Source organism: Amphiprion ocellaris, chromosome 12 (assembly GCF_022539595.1).
Source record: "Amphiprion ocellaris isolate individual 3 ecotype Okinawa chromosome 12, ASM2253959v1, whole genome shotgun sequence".
Classification (NCBI taxonomy): Eukaryota; Metazoa; Chordata; class Actinopteri; family Pomacentridae; genus Amphiprion; species Amphiprion ocellaris.
Window position 1 is genome coordinate 14,846,121 of NC_072777.1, and position 23,690 is coordinate 14,869,810.

The following is a 23,690-nucleotide window of genomic DNA, read 5'->3' on the forward strand; positions in this document are numbered from 1 at the left end:
AATGGTGCACACTATGAAGTGATCCTAGTTAACATGTAGTCTTAGTAGGCTGCATGTCACTCCCTGTTTTTATACATGTTCAACCAGCTGACAACAGAAACATATGTAAACAAGAAATGCACTCAGAGAGCACAGTACTCCGCCAAGACTGCTCAGTCATTGTATGATTTCCGACAGATAAGACCCGATATGTCTGCGGTTGATCTGTAGTAGGATCGCAACCGTGTGATCGTCAGCAGGCAGCTGACGTAGTGTTGATTTGTTGTCATAGTAACAGTGATGCTGTGCCGCTATCTCGCACTGATACAGAAATCTTTAACAAATCCATGGATCCAGACTATAAGCCACATCGCTGCCAAAATTTAATCATTTGGTTCTCATGTCATTTCTGGCCTTCCCTGAAAATTTCATCCAAATCTGTTTGTCCATTTTTGAGTAATGTTGCCAACAGACAAACAGACAGACAGACAAATGTACACCAATCGTCATATAACACCGCTGAGGCTCCGCCTCCTTGGCGGAGTCATAAGAACATTTTTATTGGAAATTTGGTTGTATTAAAATACAAAGTGAGCACAGAGAGCAGGAGAGAAGACAGCAGATCTAAACATAAACTGAGTTTAGGTTGGACTGCTGCACAGCATCAACTCAACACAGTCTGTGTTTATTTGTTTTAAATGAAAATTTCCCCCATCTCTGAATGTCCCTCAGCTATCCAATTTCTACATAACTCTGACATGTGGGCATAAAATCAAAATCAATAATAATGTTAGCCACATTAGCCACAAAACACACTAACACTGAGGATTTTCCTATTGTTGTGGGGATGTTACTGTCAAAATCAAAAGTAATCCACTGGATCATCCATTGTATAGATGTATAGAGTGCATGAGGTGTCCACTTTTGCAGCCAACATTAGCACATCTGTTGTGCTTTGTTCATGGCTGAGACATTTTAGAGTTAGCAGAAGCAGCTGTAGAAAGTAAATAAACCAGGCGGACTATTAGACAGATGCTCATTCTGAAGGATTCATCTAAAAGCAGTGAGAGGGATTATACAGCGTTTGAGCTGGACCTTAGTTGGGAAACAGCAGCTCAGTAAAATTGTAACTGGCTTGTAAAGCTGGGAGGCTACCTAGTTACTTTAATATATGTGACCTTTAAGTGGCTAATGTTATCAAACTTCTGATACATATTATTGTGTAACTAGCAGTGCTTCATTTTTGGCTCTGCTGTACATGTGCTACTGTTACACTGTGTTGTAGTACTTAACACTGTCTTTGCTTACTTTAAGCCAACAAGGATATGAAGTTCTAAAAGTGAAACGTATTCTTTTACAACAGTTATGCATGTCTAACAGTACTGTTGCATGACCACTGAGTTACCTCTACCTCTGCATAAAGACCATTTAATACAGTTGAAGCGCTGAAAAAATAAGTGGGTCTTGATTTGAGATTATTTTGTTACATTATGTATCACTGTTATGACCCTTGTCTTAAATGATAACCTGATATCTCCAGATTGGACATTTTAGGATAAACTGGGAGACCAAAAAACTGTGCAAAGTAAGTCATAAGTAAGTAAGTACATTACCACATTTGGTATGGACTGATGAAACTCTCCTGCATGTTAACCTGTTGTCATTTTGAATATAGTTGCATTGTTAACTGAGAACAGCTGGCATTTATTTGAGGATACCGGCTCTTTTTTCAGAGTGTGAAATTCTTCTTAGGCTTTAAAAAGTCTAAAAATACCTCTTTGCAAATCTTAGAACAAGGCTGTTTTTCCCGTTTCATGAACAGTTTACAGTTCTCAGACACATGGTTTCCACAGGACAGAGACCTATGTAAATCCAGTGTTCACACAAAGAGTGGAAATGGGAGGTGGGAGCAAAAACAAAGAGCTTTCCTGTTGTTTAGCAAGACAGGAGAGCCGTCCTGGGCAGACGACAGGGATGTTATTCTGATTTCTTCTGTCTGATACCTGAGATTTCAGTTTTTTTTAAAGGGGTGTACACCAGCTTCCATTCACATATCTAATGGGAGATTCCTGCTGCTTTCCTGCTGCTGTTCCAGGAGGGTCAGGAGGGAAAGAGGAGTGAAAGAGAAGCAGACTGGAGAGAGAGAGAGAGGGAGAGGGAGAGAGAGAGCGACTCAGAGGTACAGAGGGAGTTTTAGCTGCTGAAGGAAAAGCAGAGTTTGTAGGAAGCAGAAAATGGGACCAGCTGCCACCTTGCTCGCTCTCCTGTATTTATGTTCCCCAGGTGTGTGTGTTCCTACAGGGACGAACAACGCTGCACCAACACAGGTCAGAACTTTGTATACTGCATATCCAGTTACATGTTTTTTTTTTCTTTTTAAACTACTGAAATGTGGATTTAGCTGATTTTGAATTGGAGATGTTGCTGCTACTGTTGTGTCTTGCCTTTTCCTGACTATGATCCATCATGCCGGGTTGTTTGGGTAAGACTTTAAAACTATTCACACTGCTCTGAGTACATGCCTATGAATGTGCAGAATTAAAACAGGCAGGAAACATTAAGATTTATTTTGCAGCAAAATATGGCAAAAGAGTGAGTGAGGTGTAAACATTCTGTGAATGGCTCATCTACTGTAAGTGATGATGTCATGGATGGATGACAACACCAGACATGTCAGTGACTAATAAAGGATTAATGATGACACACCCAGAGAAGCAGGTTGACCAGACAAGTTTTTCTTACACCAAACTTAATGTGAGAGTCAGACTTGAAAATGAAACACACCTCTCCCTCTGTCAGTCTACAAGCCACTGAGGGAATTGTAGTAGATAGTGATAGCTAAGATGAATAGATATTTTGACAATCATACCAAGTGGAAGACTTGACGTTAGAATAAAATTTTCAAGGATAAAAATGCAAAAAGGTAGAGGCCAAGCAATCGTATGTTTATCCACAGACCATCGAAACTTAAAGGAAATTAACTTACTGGAGCTCCACCTTTGTCCATAACTTTTATAGAACTGTCATTGTTAGCAGAGACCTGACTTGATTCTACTGTAAGGAATTTTTAAACATGAGCCAGGTTTAAATGCGTATAAGGAGCTCATTTAAATAACTTGGAGTTTTGATACAGGTCTAGTGAGCTTGTTTTGAACATCTGAAGTTTATTTTATGAAGTTGTAGGGAAACTGGGTTTGTTTTATGACCTTATCTACAGAGTCAAGAAGCTGACCAGACTTAAATGTAATAGAAACATCATGAGTTTTTGTGTGTGTGTGTGTGTGTGTGTGTGTGTGTGTGTGTGTGTGTGTGTGTGTGTGTGTGTGTGTGTGTGTGTGTGTGTGTGTGTGTGTGTGTGTGCGTGTGTTCATCAGGCATCTTCGCTGAAGGTGAAGAGGGCGAGAGGCGACTATCCTGATATTCTACCAGAACCCGAACCAGAGCCAACCAGCCCAGTATCAGACTTTGAAAACTCATACAACTATGTCTGTATGTCATTTTATACATGTTAAAAGTCTTGTTTAGCCGAATGCTATCCAGTTGTAGTCATATATGTGTCATCATATAAAAATAACAGCCATGAGCCTTATCTATGTAGTTTAAAGTAGCGTAATAATATTTGATGTTTAATGCAACACAGCTGCATTTGGTTGCTTTGTTTTTCCTGCTCTCGGTCTTTCCTCCTCCATCATACTCTGTGCTGTATTCTGTTCTGTTCTGTTCTGTCCCTCAGTGTCCAGACTAGCTGGCATGGACCAGGCCATCCACAAGTTAAATGTCGGTCACTACACCCTGGATGTTAAAGTCAGCCAGCTGATGGATCGTCTGTCCAGGATGGATGGTACGACTTGACGCTTCTTCTTGTAAATCCTTTCATTACATCACTGCTATGTTTTTAGCAATCCCAAAAGTTCAGTAAGTTTCACTGTAAAATAGACAAATGACGGCCATGATATAATATAGGGTTTTATTTTCCACTCCAGACCCTAAACTTAAAGAGGACTAATGAGAACAACGCCATGCAATGTACTTAGTTTAATGTTTGCTTTTTTCTGTGGTTTCCCATCACTAACCTGCCAGCTAAAGTTGGGGAGCTGGAGGACAGCATCCGAGAAGTCTACCAGCACAGCAAGGACAACCGCAAGGAGATTGGAAGACTAGAAGGTATAAGTGGGACCCAATGTGACTAAATGTGTCAGTGTAGATTCTCAGTCATCCTGCTCATGATAATCCTCTGCTACAGTTAAAGGCATTTGGACCAGTTCTTTTGGTTCTAGAAGATGACCTCTCATTCATGAGGCCTCCTAATTTCCAAATGACAGGTGAGGAGTCCCAGGTAATTTTTTGTCAGCCCCAAATCACATGACACGCTACATTAAGACTCACATGCAACAAGGTAATAGTGGTTGCAAAACTGTCTGGTAGTTGTTCAAAGTGCAAACACATGGTAGAACATAAGAGAGTAGCTCCTCAGGACAAGTCCCAGTAGTCCACATGTGTCTAAAGGATAAGGGACAGCAATGTACACAAGACAGTAAGGCAGATGGTTAGCGAGATGAGTTAATGAAGCCATTTATGTTAAACTGGAACAGCCATCTCTAAACAGAGGAGGGGGTCTACAGCATGACTCATCGGATACATATAATGCAGTCCTGAGCTTCCTTCCCAGACAGTTTCACCACCATTAATACTCTGAGTCATCGCTGACCATGCGGTTTTAGAACTTTTCACACTTAGAGGTACAGTATGTGAGTCCTGGGTCATTAACACACCATAAGCAATGTGATTTGGGGGTTAGAATAATTACCTGGAAGTCCCCAAAATTCAACTTTGGAACTGAAGAGGCCTATTGGATGAGAGGTGACATGTCTTTAAGAGCAATTATGAGAGTCCAGTTGCCTTCTACTGAAGCACTTAGAATTTCTGTGTTGCATTGCCTTTTAAAATTATGACAGAGATAGGAGATTGTTTGAAATTAATTGTCTCTCATACCAAGTGCTATATTGTGGACAAGAATACTAAAGTATCCACAATGACAGCCTGAAGAAGAGAAAATTAAAATTTGATCTGTGAACCTTTATCAGCAATGAGGAAAAATCAAAACATGTAAGCCATACTTTAATCTTCTCACAGCAGTATCAAAATAAATAACACTTTCAGGTCTTTCACTTCCAATTTATCATAGACTAAATAATGTGTGGTGTATAAACAGTATTCTCCACTTTGTATTTGATTAAAGAGGGGTTAGAAAAGCTGCAGATCAGAAGGAAATCAGTTTATCTCTATTTACTGTGTGCTACAGATGTGAGTGTAACCATGTACACAGAAAGACGGGATGAGAGACAAACCAGGCACATGATACAACATGCAGGAGCTGACATATCCATGTTCAGTATGCAAATCAGCTTAATGCTTGTATCTAAGAGGTGTTTTGGAATTTTACTGTATGACACATCTCTGTCGGATGATATTCATCTGACATCTCTGAAGGAAAATATTAAAGGGTGCCAGAGGTGCACTCAGGTATTTTAAAACCGAAGAAATCATGGCTCAGCAGTGATAACTGCTTATCATCCGAATACCAGTGGCTGCTTGAGGCATGAAACCACAACATCAAGAATTAATCAAAGTTTTTGCTTGGATTCATGTTTGCAAACCCAGCAGTTTGAGAGAAAACTATGTGCACTGATTCTCTTAGCTGTGCGGCATGTTTTATCAAGTTTAACTCATAGTTTGTTATGACTCTATTTTGACTTTATCTTATCACTCTTGTCAACCTTGTTTTCCCAGGGAAATGGGTAGCTGTTTTCAAGGCATAAACCTTCATAAACCCACTGTACACCTCATGATCAAGCAGCAGACACAGTTAACAACTAACTGGGGAACACAATGGAGCAATTAGCAGCTTAAGAGACATATTTACCTGAGGAGCTGGTAGAGGCCAAAACAGAGCTAAAAAGGGGGACTCTGAAGGAACTCTTAATTTGTTTACCAACATGTTTGCCACAGTTAGACTGAACAAAATATAAATGTTGCATGCAAATGATCTTCTTATCTTAGTCTTTCTGTGCACATAAAGTTTTTAGCTGTTCCACTGGTGACAACTTCTCAACCACAGAGTAAATTCATACACTGGTCAGATTTGGCTGTTAAATGATCAGATACAAGTTCAGAGACACTCCTTTAACCAGAGACTTTTAAAGGGCAGTTTAAATACAAATTTGTTAAAATAACATGATGTCACAGATGACAAGAGAAAGATGAGATTAGGCTGCGGGCATGTCAGTTGGTGTCGTAGCCGGAATGTCCACAACGCCATCATTTGTTGTCTAATCGTTTTAGACAGATCTGGATGGTATGTGACAATGTGAATTTTTCCCCCAAAAGACCCACCAACTTCACTGAGACTTTTAGGAAGACTGGGACAATTCAATTCAATTTTATTTTTAAAGTGCCAATTACAATTCAGATTGTCTCAAGACGCTTTACAGAAACCATATGCCTGAACCCCCAGAGCAAGCCTTAAGGCAACAGTGGCAAGAAAAAACTCCCTTTTAACAGGAAGAAACCTTGAGCAGAACCCAGCTCATATGGGGGGACCCATCTGCCTGCTGGTCGGGTGGGTTGAGAGAGACAGAAGAGGTAGAGGGGATGAGGGAGGGGGAGGGACGGGAGAAGAGGTGTGTGGGAGACAAAGAAACATATAACACACAATGGCATACATGCATGAGAACAGTAACATTGATGATACATACAAAGTGACGCATAATGAATACAGAGTGACTAGGGATATACAGAACAAGCCAACACTGAAACCGATTCATAAGTTTACTGATATGGTATAAGGCTCTGACATTAAATGTACTACATATATAGCTGGTAAGTAAAATGCAAACAGTGTGTAGATGAGCATATCAAGCATAGTAGGGGAGATGTAGAGTAGATTGGTGGAAATGGGCAGCTGGAAGCAGTGGGCTGGAGGAAGGCCAGCAGCAGCATCCCACAGTGGACATGATGGAGACTAGGCCAGTTGGTGGGACAGCAACCACAGATCAGAAGAATCCAGCTTTGGGACACTTGGAGAAAGGACTCAGGGAGAAACAGAGTAAATGTAATGCAAAAATGATAAATACATAGGTAATGAGAAAAGTTCTCAGTGCATCGAGAGAGGTCCCACAGCAGGGTAGAGGTGGACAGCATTCCACAAGCAACATTTACAACCTTATTAGCTCTAATCAGTGCATATATGTGGCACAACATGATGCAAATGGTGAACACACCTCTTAATTACTTGTGATGATTGGTCTGTATGACTCCACTTTTCATCTTTCATTATCATTTCTAGTATAATGTGTACTTGGCTGTTTGATGACGTGTTGGAACAACAAATTCTGATACGCCTATATTAAAATGAATGGAATTTAATTACACACTTTATGAAGTGATAATATGTCAATGTTGTATCTACGTCTTGTTCGACTGCCTCGAAGAGGGTAAAACAATCTACAAATGCAGGTTTTAAGACCCAGTGAAACGTTTTATTTGTCTTTGATATTAACGGTAGTGGGCATTGAGATTAAAACTTTTCTAAATCTAAATGTGTCATAAAGGATTTGTGTTGTTTCTCTGTGTTTCTTAGGCTGTGAGAAGGGACGTCGGGTGGGATACAAATGTTATCTGGTGTACAATAGCTACGAGGATTACGCTGGAGCTTCCAGAAAGTGTCTGGAACGTGGAGGACGCATGGCGATGCCCCGCGACCGCAAGGAGCAGGAAGCCCTGGCTGAGTACGTCAAGGCCTTCTTTCAGCCAGGGAACTGGCCGGTGTGGTTGGGCATCAACGATCTGCGCTCTGAGGGCATGTACCTCTTCGATGATGGGACCAGAGTTTCATACTTCCAGTGGCGTAAACACTTCCTGTCCAGCCAACCGGACGGAGGGAGGCGGGAGAACTGTGTGGCCATGTCGTCAGACGATGGTGACTGGTGGGACCACTACTGCGATCGGACCATGAACTATCTCTGTGAGTTTGATGACAGAGTGGCTCTTTAAAATGAACTCTTTTGCAAATATTCTTTCTCTGTCACATTACTACTACTTTAAACTTTGATATCAGCTGTTACATGTTAAAAAATAAAAAGCCGTTTTACTTTTCAAATAATTTATTTCCCTTTTAAAGACACATACACCACCGTTCAAAAGTTTGGAGTCACTTAGAAAGGTCCGTATTTTTGAAAGAAAATACATTTTTTTCAATGAAGATAACATAAAATTAATCAGAAATACAGTCTAGACATTGTTAATGTGGGAAATGACTGTTCTAGCCGGAAACGACTGATTTATAAAGGAAAATCCACATAGGGGTACAGAGGTCGCCACCGTCACTCCTGTGTTCTAATGATACATTGTGTTAGCTAATGGTGTTGAAAGGCTAACTGATGCTTAGAAAACGCTTGTGCAATTATGTTAGCACATGATTAAGTGTGAGTTTTCATGGAAAACATGAAATTGTCTGGGTAACCCCAAACATTTTGAACGGTAGTGTACCTGGGATACCCAGGAATGTTTTAATATAAATATCCATCATCATTTCATTTAAGTATGCAATTAGCGCATCTTGCAGCATGGAAACATTTTCCGTGAAAATATTCACGGTTTTAGGTTTTTACAGAATTATGCTTCAAATGCGCACAAATTCCTGTCTTGCTATTGAGGTTCAGCACTGAATAAGTCTTTATCAGACTTTGTTAGTGTTATGATATTATCCATGCAGCTCAGGTAATATGAATGTAAGCCAGTCAGGACCCTATGATTTCATTCACGGAATTCAAAACATTTCCAAGAAAGGAAAAATGCGAGGCTGGAGGCGCTTTCTGTAGAATCAGCACTTATCGTCTTGAAGATATAAATCAGTGCATATGGGCTTTACAAGAATTAGGTAGTGGTTCTCTGTTACTTACTGATGATGTTTTACTATGATCTGGCACAGGGCCAGACTCCAGTCAAGGTGCTGATTATCCATCATGTTTGGCCATAGCAGAACAATATTTATAGAGCTATAGTCTCACTTCTGATTCTCCTTTCAACACCCTAAAATGATACATGACCATGTGCAAATGTATTTGAAGATCCTACTGTATATCAAACAAAAAAGTTGTACTGAACATAGGAGGCTATTTTTTTTATTATTAAATGTTTACTAAAAGTTGACATGGATTACAGTATCATTTTCTGATCCAACAACGTTCAAAGTTAAAAGATTTGCTTCCTCAGTAGATTCAGTATTCACATCACTGTAACCCTGAGTGCTTCATTCAAAGATAAGTGGACTTCTTTTTTGGTTCTTGAAAATGTTTCACCTCTCTTCCTAATAGGCTTCTCTTAGTAGATTCTAGACAGTTCTCTCAACAGAAGTGGATCTACAGCACTGCTTATCAGGTACTTATATTGCAGTCGTGAGATCCCTCACCAGCCAGTTTCACATCTATTTACATCTTGAGTCATGAGTCAGTTTCATTATTACTCAAACCTCAAGGCATATGAATCTTTGGGTGATTCACAGGCTATATGCCCTTCTGATTTGGAGGAAAGAATTAATAGCTAGAACACCAGTTAGCCAGAACTGAGGAAGAGAGTCCAGTTGCCTTTAACTGAAGCACTTAGGATCAGAAGAGCTGGGTATCTTTTTTTAAATACCAGTGCTGGTAAAATACAATGAGTTTTAGTGCCAACACCAAAATAAAACATCTGATATCTCACTTTCAGAAACACATTAGTGAACTTTTTTAATTTAACAATGCCAGCTGAGGTTCTAAAAATGTCACATGTTGTCTAAGTGCATGCAACTGTACATGAATTTGGAATATACTTGGCCAAACTTTGATTTAAATCAAAGAACACAATTACATATTTGAGCATATACTGCGACCAGCTTTTGGTACTTCATATTTGCTTTGCTGTAATACTGAGGGATTTAAACATCAAACTGTCCCCAGTTCATGAAAAATGATAGTATTTTATTTAAAGATATAAAAGATCAGTGTACAACATATCAGCAATTACATCTTTGTTTTCCCCATTTTAAAAATATCCAAGTACAATTTTATCTAAAAATGTATCTGCATTAAAAGATTAAAATATTTTTCTTGAACTTTTCCTTCAAAAGGAAGATAATTACTTTGATTAAGTAGTCAGCTGTAGCATTGTACTGCTAAAGTATTTGGTAATGAAATCATTGGTACCCTTCAAAATTAAAAATGTTACCTCTTGGGACCACTAAACCTGATGCACCTTTAATGGTAAAATTGCTAAAGCAAATCAGTGTCTTTTTTACTTTAATAACATACACACACATATATATATGTACTACAAAATCAAGCGCTAATTAAATTCAGTTTCACTACTTCTTTAATGCTTCCATCACAACTCTGACACAACAAAGAAGAGCAGTTGTCTTTGCCTCACAGTTCAGCATCAGTCACATCTCTTCATGATGTCATGAGTGTGAGACGCGACGTCATCAACGTGAGTCAAAGAGCTGCTCTTCCTCTGTGGTGTCAGTGATGTTTTTAACCTCTTGAACCCCTGATCAGCGTCCACATGCTAACATGCAGATTTCACAGCTTTTGGTCCGTACGTTGATATTTTAATGCTGAGCAGCCTGCAGGATGTCTGTCACAGTCGGCCTGTCCAGAGGGGTTTTACATGTATGACAGAGAAGCACCTTCCCTGCTTCGTCTAGCAAAAAGTCTCCTCCCATCTGGAAAAAAAAATAAAAGCTCATTGAAGCTGCATTCATGTAAAGTGAAAGATGACTCCCACAGAGAATTATTAGCAGAATCTATATCTCTTTTGAGCTCTTTACCCTCTTTTTGCTAACTAGAACAGTAAAAATACTGAAGTCAGCAGCTACAAAAGTACATGTCTAGGTTGTTAAACCTAAAGCATCACTGTCTTGTTAGTCACATCTAGTAACTAGGTTGATGGAAATGACTGAAGGTTTGTCGGAGATTAGAGGAGACCACAACATGAATGGTAACGTGTCCATATGAGGCAACAGCAGGTAAGAATTACTGCATTTTCTTCAATTTGAAACAATAGTAATGAAGGTTCAAAGGGTTTCAAATGGTTCGCGCACCATCTACGTATACTGAGCTGATCAATTAAGCTCTTGCATGGCCTGATTACATCAGATTTGAAATGCGACTCTAATTATATATAATTAATCTAATTATATATTTATATTTACTAGTGCTGACTCTGTGAGACTAAATGACAGATTCCCGTGACTTGTCTGGACAACCACTATACACTACTGTTCAAAAGTTTGGGGTCACTTAGAAATGTCCTTATTTTTGTAAGAAAAACTGTTTTGTTTTTTTTCAAATAAGATAACATTAAATTAATCAGAAATATAGTCTAGACATTTTTAATGTGGTAAATGACTATGGTAGCTGGAAATGGGTGATTTTAATGGAATATCCAATCCAATCCGATCCAATCCGACTTTATTTATATAGCACTTTAACCAACCACAGATTGAAGCAAAGTGCTGTACATCCAGAACAAGGCAAATAATACCTACATAGGGGTACAAATGCCGATTTCCAGCAAACATCACTCCTGTGCTCTAATGCTACATCGGTTTAGCTAATGGTGTTGAAATGCTAAGTGATGATCAGAAAACCCTTATACAGTTATGTTAGCACATGAATAAAACGGAAAACAGGAAATTGTCTGGGTGACCCCAAACTTTTAAACAGTAGTGCATGTTTTATTTTGGGTAATTTTCAACTAGGTGCATAATTCTGTTTTAACTAGAACAAGACTACTACATTCACCTTAAAAAGCCATACTATCTGTTATTGTTTTCTAATGATAAAATGGAGAAAGACTATTTTGCAAGCCAATGTTATTGGTGTAACAAGTTCCAGACACGTTTGGTCATTATGTTTATCTGGGAGGGAAATTATTCAGATTACAAAAAACTAAAATTTGAGACAGACCACTAAATAGCCTATCTGAATACTGAGTTTTCAAAGCACACTACGGTTCACTGGTAAACTCACTAGTAACTCAGCAATCTACACTTACCTAACACTTACAAATGTACAAGGGTGAACACACATAACATTTACCTTGGACTTACAAATAAAAAGACATACAGAATAAGCTCAATGTTCCATTGATTGTCTCTATATTCAAATCAATGTTGATAATGTTGCTTCATAACTTTCTGATGGAGGCAATGTTTTGTTTATAACTTGTTTTCCCTGCCCCCCAGTGGCCAAAAAAATATTGTAGGTTTAAACTACTATAACCAAGAATTTGTGCAGTTTTCTGCAATTTTCCATCATGGCTTTGGTGGTGCATATACCCAGGAAACCTGAGGTCCATGTAGTATTCAAGGAACAATGTGCAAATTCAAAAAGGGGATTGCCTGCAAAGGTCAATCCAGCTCTGCATTATTTCCTTGGTTTTCAGGCCACTACATCAGCGCCTACTCACTGTCGAAACGTTTTGCTGTTTTGTCCATTTGTACCTGATAGATGTCTTCGAGCAGACGAGGAGGGATGTCAGGGAAGTCTCTGTTGACAACTCCGTACTCTGAGTACTGTAGCAGGATGCTGAACTTCATCACTTTGGCGTAGGATGAGCCGAGGCCAAACCTCCTGTAGACCTGCGACAGGAAAAAATATATTTGTCCACTATTTACTCCGGAAGTCCGTTTTGGCAGATTTATACAGCCTGCAGCACACATTTAAAAAACAAAACAAACCCCCCCCCAAAAAACAACAGCACATCAGCTTCTTTATACACACATGTATCACGATTGATGATTGCTGCCGTGACATGGAAATGCTACTGTGGCTTCTGCCTTCATTTTTTGGTTGTTTCCATTTCACATTTTCTAACATCTGGTGGTTGGATTTTCAGAATGAATGGTTTGGAGGCTCATCTTGCTGGGCCTTTATGACACATCATCAAACAGCTGTTAAATCCTTTGGTTCCCTCTGCTTTGTTGTGCTTAATCACAGTCATTTTTAGTTTCCATATATTACAGTACATTGCAGCCTACTGTATTTATATGCACCTGCTATTACATAAAGACAGTATAATACAGTATAAAAATGCAGATTGAATCTATTATATTGGATTCTTTTTCCAAAAGAAGCTTAGTTTTACAGAATTCCCTTTTTTTGTAATTCAACTTAAGTTTTTTAATCAGTTTATTCGAGTGAAAACACACTTCCCAACCTTTCTCTGTTGATCCAGCACCGTATTCAAGGTAGATCCAGTCTGCTCCAACCACACCTTAGCTCCCTCCATGCTGGCGAAAGACACCACCAAGACCCGCACTGACCGAGCCTCCAGGAGAGTCTGCAGAGCAACAGAATGACAGAAAGTTAAACGGATTACAGGCCAGCCAAAGAATTCCTTTTTCCCTTCTCTTGAAGATTCACATTTTTGTTCTACTGCCAGTAATTTATTTATATGGAAGTAAATGAGCTGTTCCTGCAAGGCGAAGTGAAGACAGCCACTTTGGAAAAAATGTTGGAACCCTTGGTACTCAACTATCACAACCTGCTCAAAGCATGTTCAGATACTGGCTATAAATGCAAAAATAAACCCTTAATTTTAATAGATTTTTCTTTGAAGAAGTATAAAAAAATCTGTCTTTTAGGGTAAAAAAATTAAGGTTTTATGGTTCGTGTGGAATACTGGAATAGACAGAAACACTGAAATGCTTTCACAAAATTTATATCATCATATAACTGGTTTGTATTGTTCTATTGAAGCAGGGCTCTACCATTGAAGACCATAAGCACATATTAACGGGCCTACAAAATTTCAGGACTCTAGCTATATTATTTCTCAAGTTATGGCTCTTCAGACATTGCTCCACAGATTGGTGTGAAGAAATCAAAGCACAAATCGCTATGACCCCACGTTCATTAAGAAATTCATCCAAAATGTTGCAACACCTGTGACCAAAAATTTTGCACATTACTTAATAACATACCAATGCACAGGAAAGAAATCAGATGAATATGATGTGGTCAAGTGTGAACTGTTTTTAAATATTTGATGGAACTCCCCACACCATTCAGATCTTTACAGTGTGAAGTTATTCTGAGTAGCTGCTCCTGGCAACAATTAGCACTGTATTTTACTACTTTGAAAGCGCGAATTTATAGTTTTTTCCACTTGTGTTTAATGAAATATAACATATTAATTATATGTAGCAAGCTTTACAATACTGATAAGAAGATTTGTTATCTTTAACAGGACAAAGGCAGGCTAGCTGCTTCTGTACCCCTTAAAGGCTACTGCTAAACTTGTACATATGCATTTTACAATGACAGCTGTAACAGAGTTAGCAGTTAAAATATACTGTAACCTTTTTTAAACAATGGCTCTTTGGTCTCAAATAAAGGTAGGCAGAAGAAGGTTTCGCTTTTTTAGTTCACTACCATTATTTTTGTCTACTGAACTGAACTGTTGTTACCCGCTACAGCTTGCTAGCTAGTTAAGCTAATGTTAGCCCTGTTAGATGGTTGAAAACTAATCTTTGGTAGACTTTTTGGCTTTAAAAATAAGAATTTATATGTGTATAAATGAAATAAATAAATAAATACATTTAATGGCTAAAGGACTGAGGCTAAAGCTATATGCCTAAAATGTCCAATTACTCAAGCAAAATCTTTAGGACACATTTGCGACAAACTTGTCGGCAACTTGTAGCAAAGACTTTATTTGGCAAAAAAAAAAATGTTGTTTGCCAGTGTTGGTAACTAGTGACAAACATCCAGCAACATTCTGTGAAAAATAAGAAGTTTGCCACCAACGTGTTTGCCATTGGTTGGCCACCACAGTTTGCCAGTAGTGCTAAACTCCTCATAAACTTCTGGTAACAGGTTTTCTGTAAGTTATAATCATGTCAGTTTATGTCTGAAAAAAAAAGTGTTTCTAGCATGGTATCATTGTAATACTAGTCTGTTTTTCACTGCAGTAACTTTGGGGCCATTTTAGTGCCAAACCTTTGACCATGTTACAACATCAGGGATTGCATCTCTAGAACCTCTTTCAAGGCCATTTTGGGTATCAACTCTTGTGTAGGTGGCTTTCTGGCGGACAGTTGTAGTTAACCTTTGACAGTGTTGCAGTATATTTGCAGTAAAGGAATATTTTACAGCAGACTTCTGGCTAACTTTGGAAACGTGTAGCTGCTTGCAACACGTTTGTCATTAATTCATACTTTATGTAGTTCTTACTATTGTAAGATTGCTTGTCTTGGTACTTTGACAGTGGTCTCGGCTGTGAGTTTGAACCTGACTGTCGGCTGTTTTCCCTGTTGCAATGTTGGTTTCCTTTGGGTTCTCCCGTGGTCCAAAGACATACAGGGTAGGTTAAATGACGATTTTAAAGTGAGGTTAACTACAACTGTCTGCAAGAAAACTAATATCTTCGTTGGGATCCACCAACTACACTCAATGTACAAGACAAGGGAAATATAGTTCTTGTAATACAGGTGCAAAACTACTTTTTACTAGTGTTATTAGTATGACTGTTGTAACTTTATTTAGCTACTTACTTTCTCTTTTTTAATATTGAAAGAAATGTAGCTTTTAGGATGATAATTAAGTGGCACATTTGGCAAACGTTTGCTGTCTTGGTAACACTGTCTGAAGGTAAACTTCCTCTCTTCTTTTGTTCAACTAAAAGCAATATGCCATAGCACTAGCCAGCTAGCTTGAATTATTCACTAGTGTAAGCTAAACATCCCCGCTAATGTGACATTGTTTTAATGCCTAATTTAAACATCAGTGAAATGTAGTTTCAGTAAAATTAAAATCGCTCTAATTTTGATTTGTCCTGGGTCCATCAGCTGTAAATTAATTGGAAGTGAGTACAACAAAAAACAGTTACTGGTATGCATTAGTAACAGGTTTTATTGATTAAAATCACACATGAGGCAACATTCCCCCCTTTTCAAGATTTTGCATTTATTTTTAGAATACAATTATAGTTTGTTTTGATTTACTGTCTAAATGTGATGACTTGAGCATACCTCTAGTACTGTGGGAACATAAGACATTGTTGTACTAGGCCCAGATGGACCACGTTTAAACTTATCGCTTTCTGACAAACACAGAGACAAATGGACAACAGACATGGTAGAGTGAAATGCTTAATGTCATGTAAGACAGTAAGTGAAAAGAAACTAGGTTAAATTAAAGTATCAAGGTCTGTGAGTCTGTTATGTTCACAATTGTGGTCAAAAACACAGAGGTCATTGATCCCTGAAACGCCAGAGTATTTCTTTTAAGGAAGGAGGGATCTCTCTCTCTTGTTATGCATAAGTACAATTTGTAGTAATCATAATATAACATAAAGTCCATTTGGTCTGTCCCATGACAGGAAAAAAAACGTTCCTAGTTTTCCCAGTATCTTTTAGTGGCATATCTCAGAGACAAAGTCAATTGTTCCATGTCTGGAGACTCTACTTTGCCATTTCCTGCTGGTTATTACTTTTTAAAAGCTGCTAGTAGTATTCATAATACATGTCTACTTTGCGGAGCCCACTGGGTACATTTCCCAAATAGATCAAAATTAAGTTCTGAGCAGATTATTGCAATTATTTTAAGATTATCTTTGGGCCATTTTTATGCCTTTCTTTCATAGTCGCTGTGAAAAGAGAGAGGAACTGGAGGAATACGGACTAGTGGAATGACATGAAGGAGATAGTCCAAACCAGAGACTCACTGCTCAGACATCTGCACCCATGTAGTATGCACCCTAACCAGTTGGCTATCGACTTGCCCCCTTCAAACAGATTATTGATTTGTCATCACATTTATTAACATTGTGTCTTTTATCCATAATCCATTACTGACTGAATTTGAATGTTTTTAAAGTGGCCATTGTAAAGAAATAGCCAAGGACTTAAGGACCAGTAGGCCTCACACACAATTCAGTAATACAGACCGCTTTTGTAAAGTATTACATAATGTACCTGTTCGTAACAATGTGATGTTTAAGCAGTAGGGTCAAAAATTGTTGTACAAAAAACATTAGTAGCGTCAGACTGAAGGAACACTGACCTGACTCTTCTCCAGCTCGGCCACGTGGTCTCGTCACGGTAGTCATCCAACATGTCTGATGAGAACCAGCAGCAGCTTCTGACCCTGGCTCAGGTACTGACCCAGAGTCACACTCCTTTAAACACACAACAGCGACACAACAAACCTCGATTTACTGAAATACTGACACAGTTTGCGAATCTGTGATTAGCAACCAAACTCTGGTTTGTAATTAACAACAAACCACATCAAGCAGCCCTTCAAACTAGCAGAACTGGTGTGCTTCACTTGTTCAAAGGTTGGGGATGACGTGTGAACGTACTCTCCACTCCGTGCATCTGTGAACGCAATATCAGGGCTCAGGCTGTCTCCTGTCTTTGCTACTGGCAGCTGCTCCTGTGAAGTCTGCAGGCCTGTGTCCACACTCTCCAGGAAGGAGTCCCACTCAGTCTGTAAATACAAGCACACACACAGTGGATGAAACATGCAGCTCAAACTAAATCCATCTCTGTTTCAAGAAGATCAGTCAAAATCTTGGGTGCAGACACATAGAAAAATAATGTCTGGAAAATTTGAAAACCTTATATTAAAAAAAACAAAACATACTTTAGTAGTTTAGATGTTAATTCGATACTGTTGCTACTAAATTAATGGGAACAAAGAGCATCATTTTTCCGACCTGAATATCAGCTAACAGTAATTTTATGCTTCCAGTTAAGCTGTCAATTATTTTCCCAAAAGCAATTAAAAGTCCAGGTAATAAAACATTATAAAATAATAAATAAAATGTCCTTCACACAAAGATATCAATCAGAGAGTTATATAAAATGGTGAGCAGCAGCACATCCATCAATGTTTAACTATTTCAGCAGTAGTTTAGACCAAACTGTACTTTGTGCTTCACTTTAATAAATGTTTTCTACATACCAAGCATACATACATCAAACACACAGAATTATTTCTGCTTTGTAAAGCATTTACTATGTGGATTTAGTTTCTCTTCCCTCCAGACAAATACTGCACTTAGTTATTGACACAATATATTTACTGGGTTTCTGCTGTGATTGTAGTTGTGTTTCCAGAGCACATTTTCATGCACATTTTGAAGTTTAACATTAGAAAAAGTTTATGGAAACATCAATTTAATAAGTTAATGAGCTTCCTGGGAGAAGGAAACACCTTCTCACAATAAGACGTAGTTAACATCGTTTTGTCTTCAGACATAATGAAGCGTTTCTGATTCCTGCTGATAGAAAACAATCCTAACTTTACAGATTTACAACCATTCCCCTCCATTTTTCTCTTGTAGATGGATAAAGTTTTATTAATTTCTTCTTGAGTTTTTTTGTAAGTTTGCAAACAGCTGGTTTTGTTTGCTTTTTCTTCTACTGTGTTTATTCCAGTCATGTATCCTACAGCGCCACCTTCAGATGACTTCATTCATTCAAACTTAATGGTGAAATGAAGAGGTTTATATACAGCATATTCTCTATATGCTGAGATAAACTTGAGACTTTTGATGACAAATTAAATGTAATCAACACCAATTTCAGCATCATCCTCGACAGATATATAAAAAAATAGGTATGACTGAAAATCAACAGGGCCCACATGACCTTCAGTTTTTTATTATTATATTTTTAACAATGAGTTTGCATAATATAACTCATTAAGCTGATAAATGTTGCCTTGGTACAATGAGGAATGTGAACTGATGGATTGACCATTGAAAACAATTAATTATTAATAGTTGCACTGATTAATCAATTTGTCCGTCACAGTTTTCAGTTGTTTCCACAAAACGAGAAAAAAAAATCTGCAGAAAAGAGAAAATAATGACTTTTTAAATGACTTCATTACATTCTGAGGCCTTTATTTATTCAAGTAAACTGATCTCAATCTTTTTAAACTGATTTGTCTTTTAAGATCAAGACCTGATTTTTTTTTGTTTTTTTAATATTTAAAACCGAATAGGTATAGTTTAGTCTTGCCTGATCAGAAGGTAAGATTTACCACATCTATGAGGTGAATGTTAGGGCTCAATTTTCAAAAGCTAAATGAAGAAAAAAGAAAACATTTAAAAGGAATAAAAACACAAATACACACCTCCAGCTGCATGAGCTCCTCAACCTGCTCTCTGACTTCTGCATGGCTGAGAAAACACAGATGTTATGTGATACAGAGATGTTCATACCTGTTTTATGCTTTTTCATTTGTAAGAAAACAGCAATCAGTCTCCACATACACTGTTTAATGTTGACGTTCCTCAGTATTTTCACCCTGCTTAGTAGAGTCCAACCAATGTATTTGTTAGCTGATATTCACAGATCTCCGATTGGTATCTGTGACGTTGCTGTCCATATGGAAAAACAGAGCCGAGGTAACAAGAAATCATGTAATCAGACAGTTTGTCCAGCAGAGCAGCTCCATCTCTGTTGTTTTAATACTTTCAGGACTGTCTGCAGCACATGAATCAGAGGACACATCACAGCTGAGCAGTGGAATCAAGTGGTGTCTTCATGGTAAGTTGCTCACAAGTTTTTGGTGAGATAAAGTCCTGTGAGATTACTACACAATGACCCCATTATTTTAGCTTTTCAATCAAACTTTAACATAAGTGTTTTTTTAGGACCGCACTTGAATGAAGATGCATTTTTTTCCCCCTAATAGCAAGTGAGGCCTAACAGAGCTAAAGCTGCCTATTACCTACGATACAGGATGTCCTAAAAGTCTGGACACATAGGCAAAAAATACATATTTTAAAGAAATGACAACTTTAACAATATTTTATTCAATACATTAATTTTTAATAGATTGAATTTAATATATATTTGATAATTAATCAAATACACACTACCATTCAAAAGTTTGGGGTCATGTTTTCCATGAAACTCACATTTATTCATGGGCTAACATAATTACACAAAGAATTTCTAATCATCAATTATCCTTTCAACACCATTAGCTAACACAATGTAGCATTAGAACACAGGAGTGATGGTTGCTGGAAATGTTCCTCTGTACCCCTATGGAGATATTCCATTAAAAATCATCCGTTTCCAGCTAGAATAGTCATTTTCCAAATTAACAATGTCTAGACTGTATTTCTCATTAATTTACTGTTACCTTCATTGAAAAAAATGCTTTTATTTCAAAAATAAGGACTTTTCTAAGCGACCCCAAACTTTTGAATGGTAGTGTATATTTAATATAATAGTCATATTTAATCTGTGTAGGCAAAAAATATAGTTAATGAGATGTCCTATGTGTCCAGACTTTAGGGACACCCTGTACAAAGAATATTTCAGTTAGACTTCAAATTATTGGCTTATTCAGCTTTGCGCCCCTTTTCTGTCCTATTGTTCACTACTAGCTCAGTGTTTATTAGTTTTGCCTGCTCCACAATCACCACCTGCCTCTACAGATCCACAAAGCATCTCCTCCAGTTTCACAACCTCCTCCCTTCAAGGTTTAATATTATAACCCTCAACAAGTTAACAAAGAGGGTTGCTGGCACACCTCTATAAATCTGCTCTGTTCAGAGAGAGGCAGAGAGGAGGAGGACGAGAAGCCAGCTGGGGACAATTCACATCCCATTGTTACCCGTAAACAAGCTGGAAAAACCTGAACTACTCATGAAAAGACACACTTCTAATCTATAGAGGAAGGAAAAAAACTAGGGCAGTTGTTGTTTCTCATAGTTTGTGGGGCTTCAGATTATAGACTGTTCATAATTTTGCCTTAAAACTGCACTACCGCTCAAAAGTTTGGGGTCACCCAGACAATTTCATGTTTTCCATGAAAACTCACTTTTATTCATGTGCTAACATATTTGCACAAGGATTTTCTAATCATCAGTTAGCCTTTCAGCACCATTAGCTAACACAATGTAGCATTAGAACACAGGATTCATGGTTGCTGGAAATGTTCCTCCGTACCCCTATGTAGATATTCCATTAAAAATCAGCCGTTTCTAGCTAGAACAGTCATTTGCCACATTAACAATGTCTAGATTGATTAATTACTTATTAATTAAATGTTATCTTCATTTTAAAAACTGCTTTTCTTTCAAAAATAAGGACATTTCTAAGTGACCCCAAACTTTGAAACGGTAGTGTTTTTAATCCGGATTATGTATGTTGTTCCTGTTACATTGGTTTTGCTGTTTCTGTGCTTGTCATTCTGAAATAAATGGTTAAATCTGACGTAGTGTCCTGTCTGAATTATTTAAGATGATACATGGCCAGGTTTCTTGGAATTCATGCAAGCTTCTCTATATAGTGCTATTTACAGTAGAATTATGAGACAATACGTACAAGTTGTGATGACAACTATAAAACCAAAAGCTTCACCTCTCATTGTGGGGCATAATATTTTTGATGTCTTTTCCTTTGACAATTGTGAAGCCTTTTGCATCAGCTGTGTTGTGTGTTAATTGGCGTATACATACAGTTGAGGTTGGCGTAAATGTCACAACAAGAAGAGTGAGAAGTTAGTGGATGGTTTGACCAAACTTTAAGGTTATGGGAATGATGGAGGAAGGTTTCTATTATCTGTCTCTCCACATTTTGCTGCATTTAATGAGGGATCCCACAACAAAAAGCTCAATAAATAACTATATGACTCAATACACTGCAGGGAAAAACAACACCTGTAGGAAGTAATTACCAGCTTATTTTCTACTCCACCTGCAGCAATGTTTACTGTCACTGAAACTCTGATACGATGACAGCTAAACTATGGACCGAGTATTGTTTTTCCCACCGTTCTCACAATGCAGCAATCTCCACAAAGATGTGAAGCAGTCGTTTCATTACCATCAATTACTACATCATACTTACTGGTAGAACTTCTTCCAAATGGCCTCTGCTTCAGACTTCGTTTTCACTCCAAGGCTGTCCAACAACAGCAGATCGGTTAAGTTCGATAAACTTTAGCTGAAAACACAGAGAAATGCATTTCTATAAGCCTTTTGAGAGCCCTCCCACTCACCTTCTGTAGAGGTCTCCTCCAGCCGAGATCAGGCCAAACAAAGTGGAGATCTTATGTGGGACTAAGTTCTGCAGGGAGACTGCGTGAGAACAAAGAGCCCCAGTTATTGGTCCAGCCAATTTGTGCAATGTCATTATGTTGGCAGTAAGCATGACAGGGATTACATTACACCACATTCATGCCAATGGGGCCTTTCAATCTAGTGAATTGATCTCACTGATTTGCTTTAACAATGCTCTAGATGCATGTTTGTGGTCAAGTTATGAAATATTCAAGAACAGACCTGTGAACATGTCTGCTGTAGAAACTCATGAATCAGAAGGATGAACTAAAAGAACATACATAGTTTTCCTTTATTACACTGAATCTAATCTTTAATCCAACATGCAGAAAACGTAACCCCAGACTCTCGTCCTCAGCAGAATAAAAACAAAAACATAATTGCACAACAAAACTAAATACAATTTCTGAATAAAAGTTATTTCTTCTTTAATTCGGCGCACAAAATATTGCGGTTAATTTCATGGCTCATCTGGTTTTCCTCCAGTCTTCTTCCATGTAAAACGCACTGAAGCCGCATCTAACACTGCGTTATCAAACAGTACTAAAGGTTAAATTTCATAACAGTTGGTGCTAGCTTGTATCTCCTGAATCTTGTGTATGCCAAATAACTCAAGCGACCAAAACACATTCACAACACATGGAAATTATTTTCTAGGATGTGTCTGCCTTGTTTGGTAACAAAACATATAAAAATGTTCACATTTCCAACGAGGTCCGTCACTGGACGTACAGCCCTGCTTCTCAGATCAGGCCTACCTGCTGCATCCTCCTTGGCTTTCTGCAGGAGAACTTTGCCCAAGTTGACCAGCAGAGTCAGACCACTTGTTAAAGTCTCCTCTGACACAGTCACATCCTCAGCCATGTTCCCCGGCTTCAGCCACAGCTGCTCTGACAAGTGATGGTAGACCTGCACCCATGTGGAGCTAAGTCCATCCTGACCACGTGACCCAATCACGTGGTTCCTAAGGGTACATTTATGCAACACCTAGTGGTGAACAGGAAGACTTACAAGAGAAAGATTCAGTAAGATGAATGGATTAAGGCGCATTTTAATGTATTGTCAGTGTCATAAATTTACACTGCATGGTATTTCAAAACATGATCACCTTAAACCACAAAGCAACAAATCATTAAGAGCTGACAAATGAAGGTAGTGGGGAAAAACAACAGCATGTGTCTGCAGAGCCAGAGGCTGCACTGAGAGCTGTACACTTCAAAGGTCAGACGTTTAGAGCACTTTTTATACAGTACCATCTACCGCAATAGATGATCACTAAAGTGCACTACTCCTGATTTAAATGCACAACTTTGACAGCTGTTGAGACCCAACCTAGGATCAGCAGGTTGCAACAAAAACAACCAGTTGTTGTTGGATTAGGTAAAGCAATTTATTGCTCAGTGACAAAATTGACATAAAAGTGGTCAAACAAAGAAAAACAACACTGTTGGATGCTAAATCAAAGAAGAAAATAAAACCAAACAAAGTAGTTTTATTAAGCTAACAGAGTTCTTAAACTAGCTAAACAAAAGTAGAACTAAACTCCTTATCCAAACTTAAGCACAGTAGCAACA

At 38.2% G+C, this 23,690-nt stretch overlaps 2 protein-coding genes across 2 annotated transcripts; one reads left to right on the top strand and one right to left on the bottom strand.

Moving 5' to 3' along the window:
* Window positions 1-482: 482 nt before the first annotated feature.
* On the top strand, window positions 483-9,737 carry clec11a (C-type lectin domain containing 11A). The gene is made up of 5 exons (XM_023264377.3): window positions 483-2,306; window positions 3,354-3,468; window positions 3,713-3,820; window positions 4,060-4,143; window positions 7,619-9,737. The coding sequence occupies exons 1-5, from the start codon at window positions 2,214-2,216 to the stop codon at window positions 8,029-8,031; spliced, it is 813 nt and encodes a 270-aa protein (XP_023120145.1). The 5' UTR covers window positions 483-2,213; the 3' UTR covers window positions 8,032-9,737.
* Window positions 9,738-9,974: 237 nt separating this feature from the next.
* Window positions 9,975-23,050, bottom strand: selenol (selenoprotein L). The gene is made up of 9 exons (XM_023264306.3): window positions 22,875-23,050; window positions 22,056-22,134; window positions 21,905-21,958; window positions 19,170-19,215; window positions 17,386-17,513; window positions 17,085-17,199; window positions 13,237-13,359; window positions 12,521-12,658; window positions 9,975-10,738 (listed from the first exon to the last, which is right to left on the bottom strand). Exons 1-9 carry the CDS (start codon window positions 22,978-22,980, stop codon window positions 10,625-10,627), a joined length of 903 nt encoding a protein of 300 aa, XP_023120074.1. The 5' UTR covers window positions 22,981-23,050; the 3' UTR covers window positions 9,975-10,624.
* Window positions 23,051-23,690: the final 640 nt, after the last annotated feature.

Bases quoted from the DNA above. Each gene is read 5' to 3' on its own strand.
- clec11a (XM_023264377.3), top strand. From the start codon at position 2,214: ATGGGACCAGCTGCCACCTTGCTCGCTCTCCTGTATTTATGTTCCCCA. The intron at 2,307-3,353 runs GTCAGAACTTTG...TGTGTTCATCAG, and splicing joins ACAACGCTGCACCAACACAG to GCATCTTCGCTGAAGGTGAA. The intron at 3,469-3,712 runs GTATGTCATTTT...TCTGTCCCTCAG, and splicing joins AAACTCATACAACTATGTCT to TGTCCAGACTAGCTGGCATG.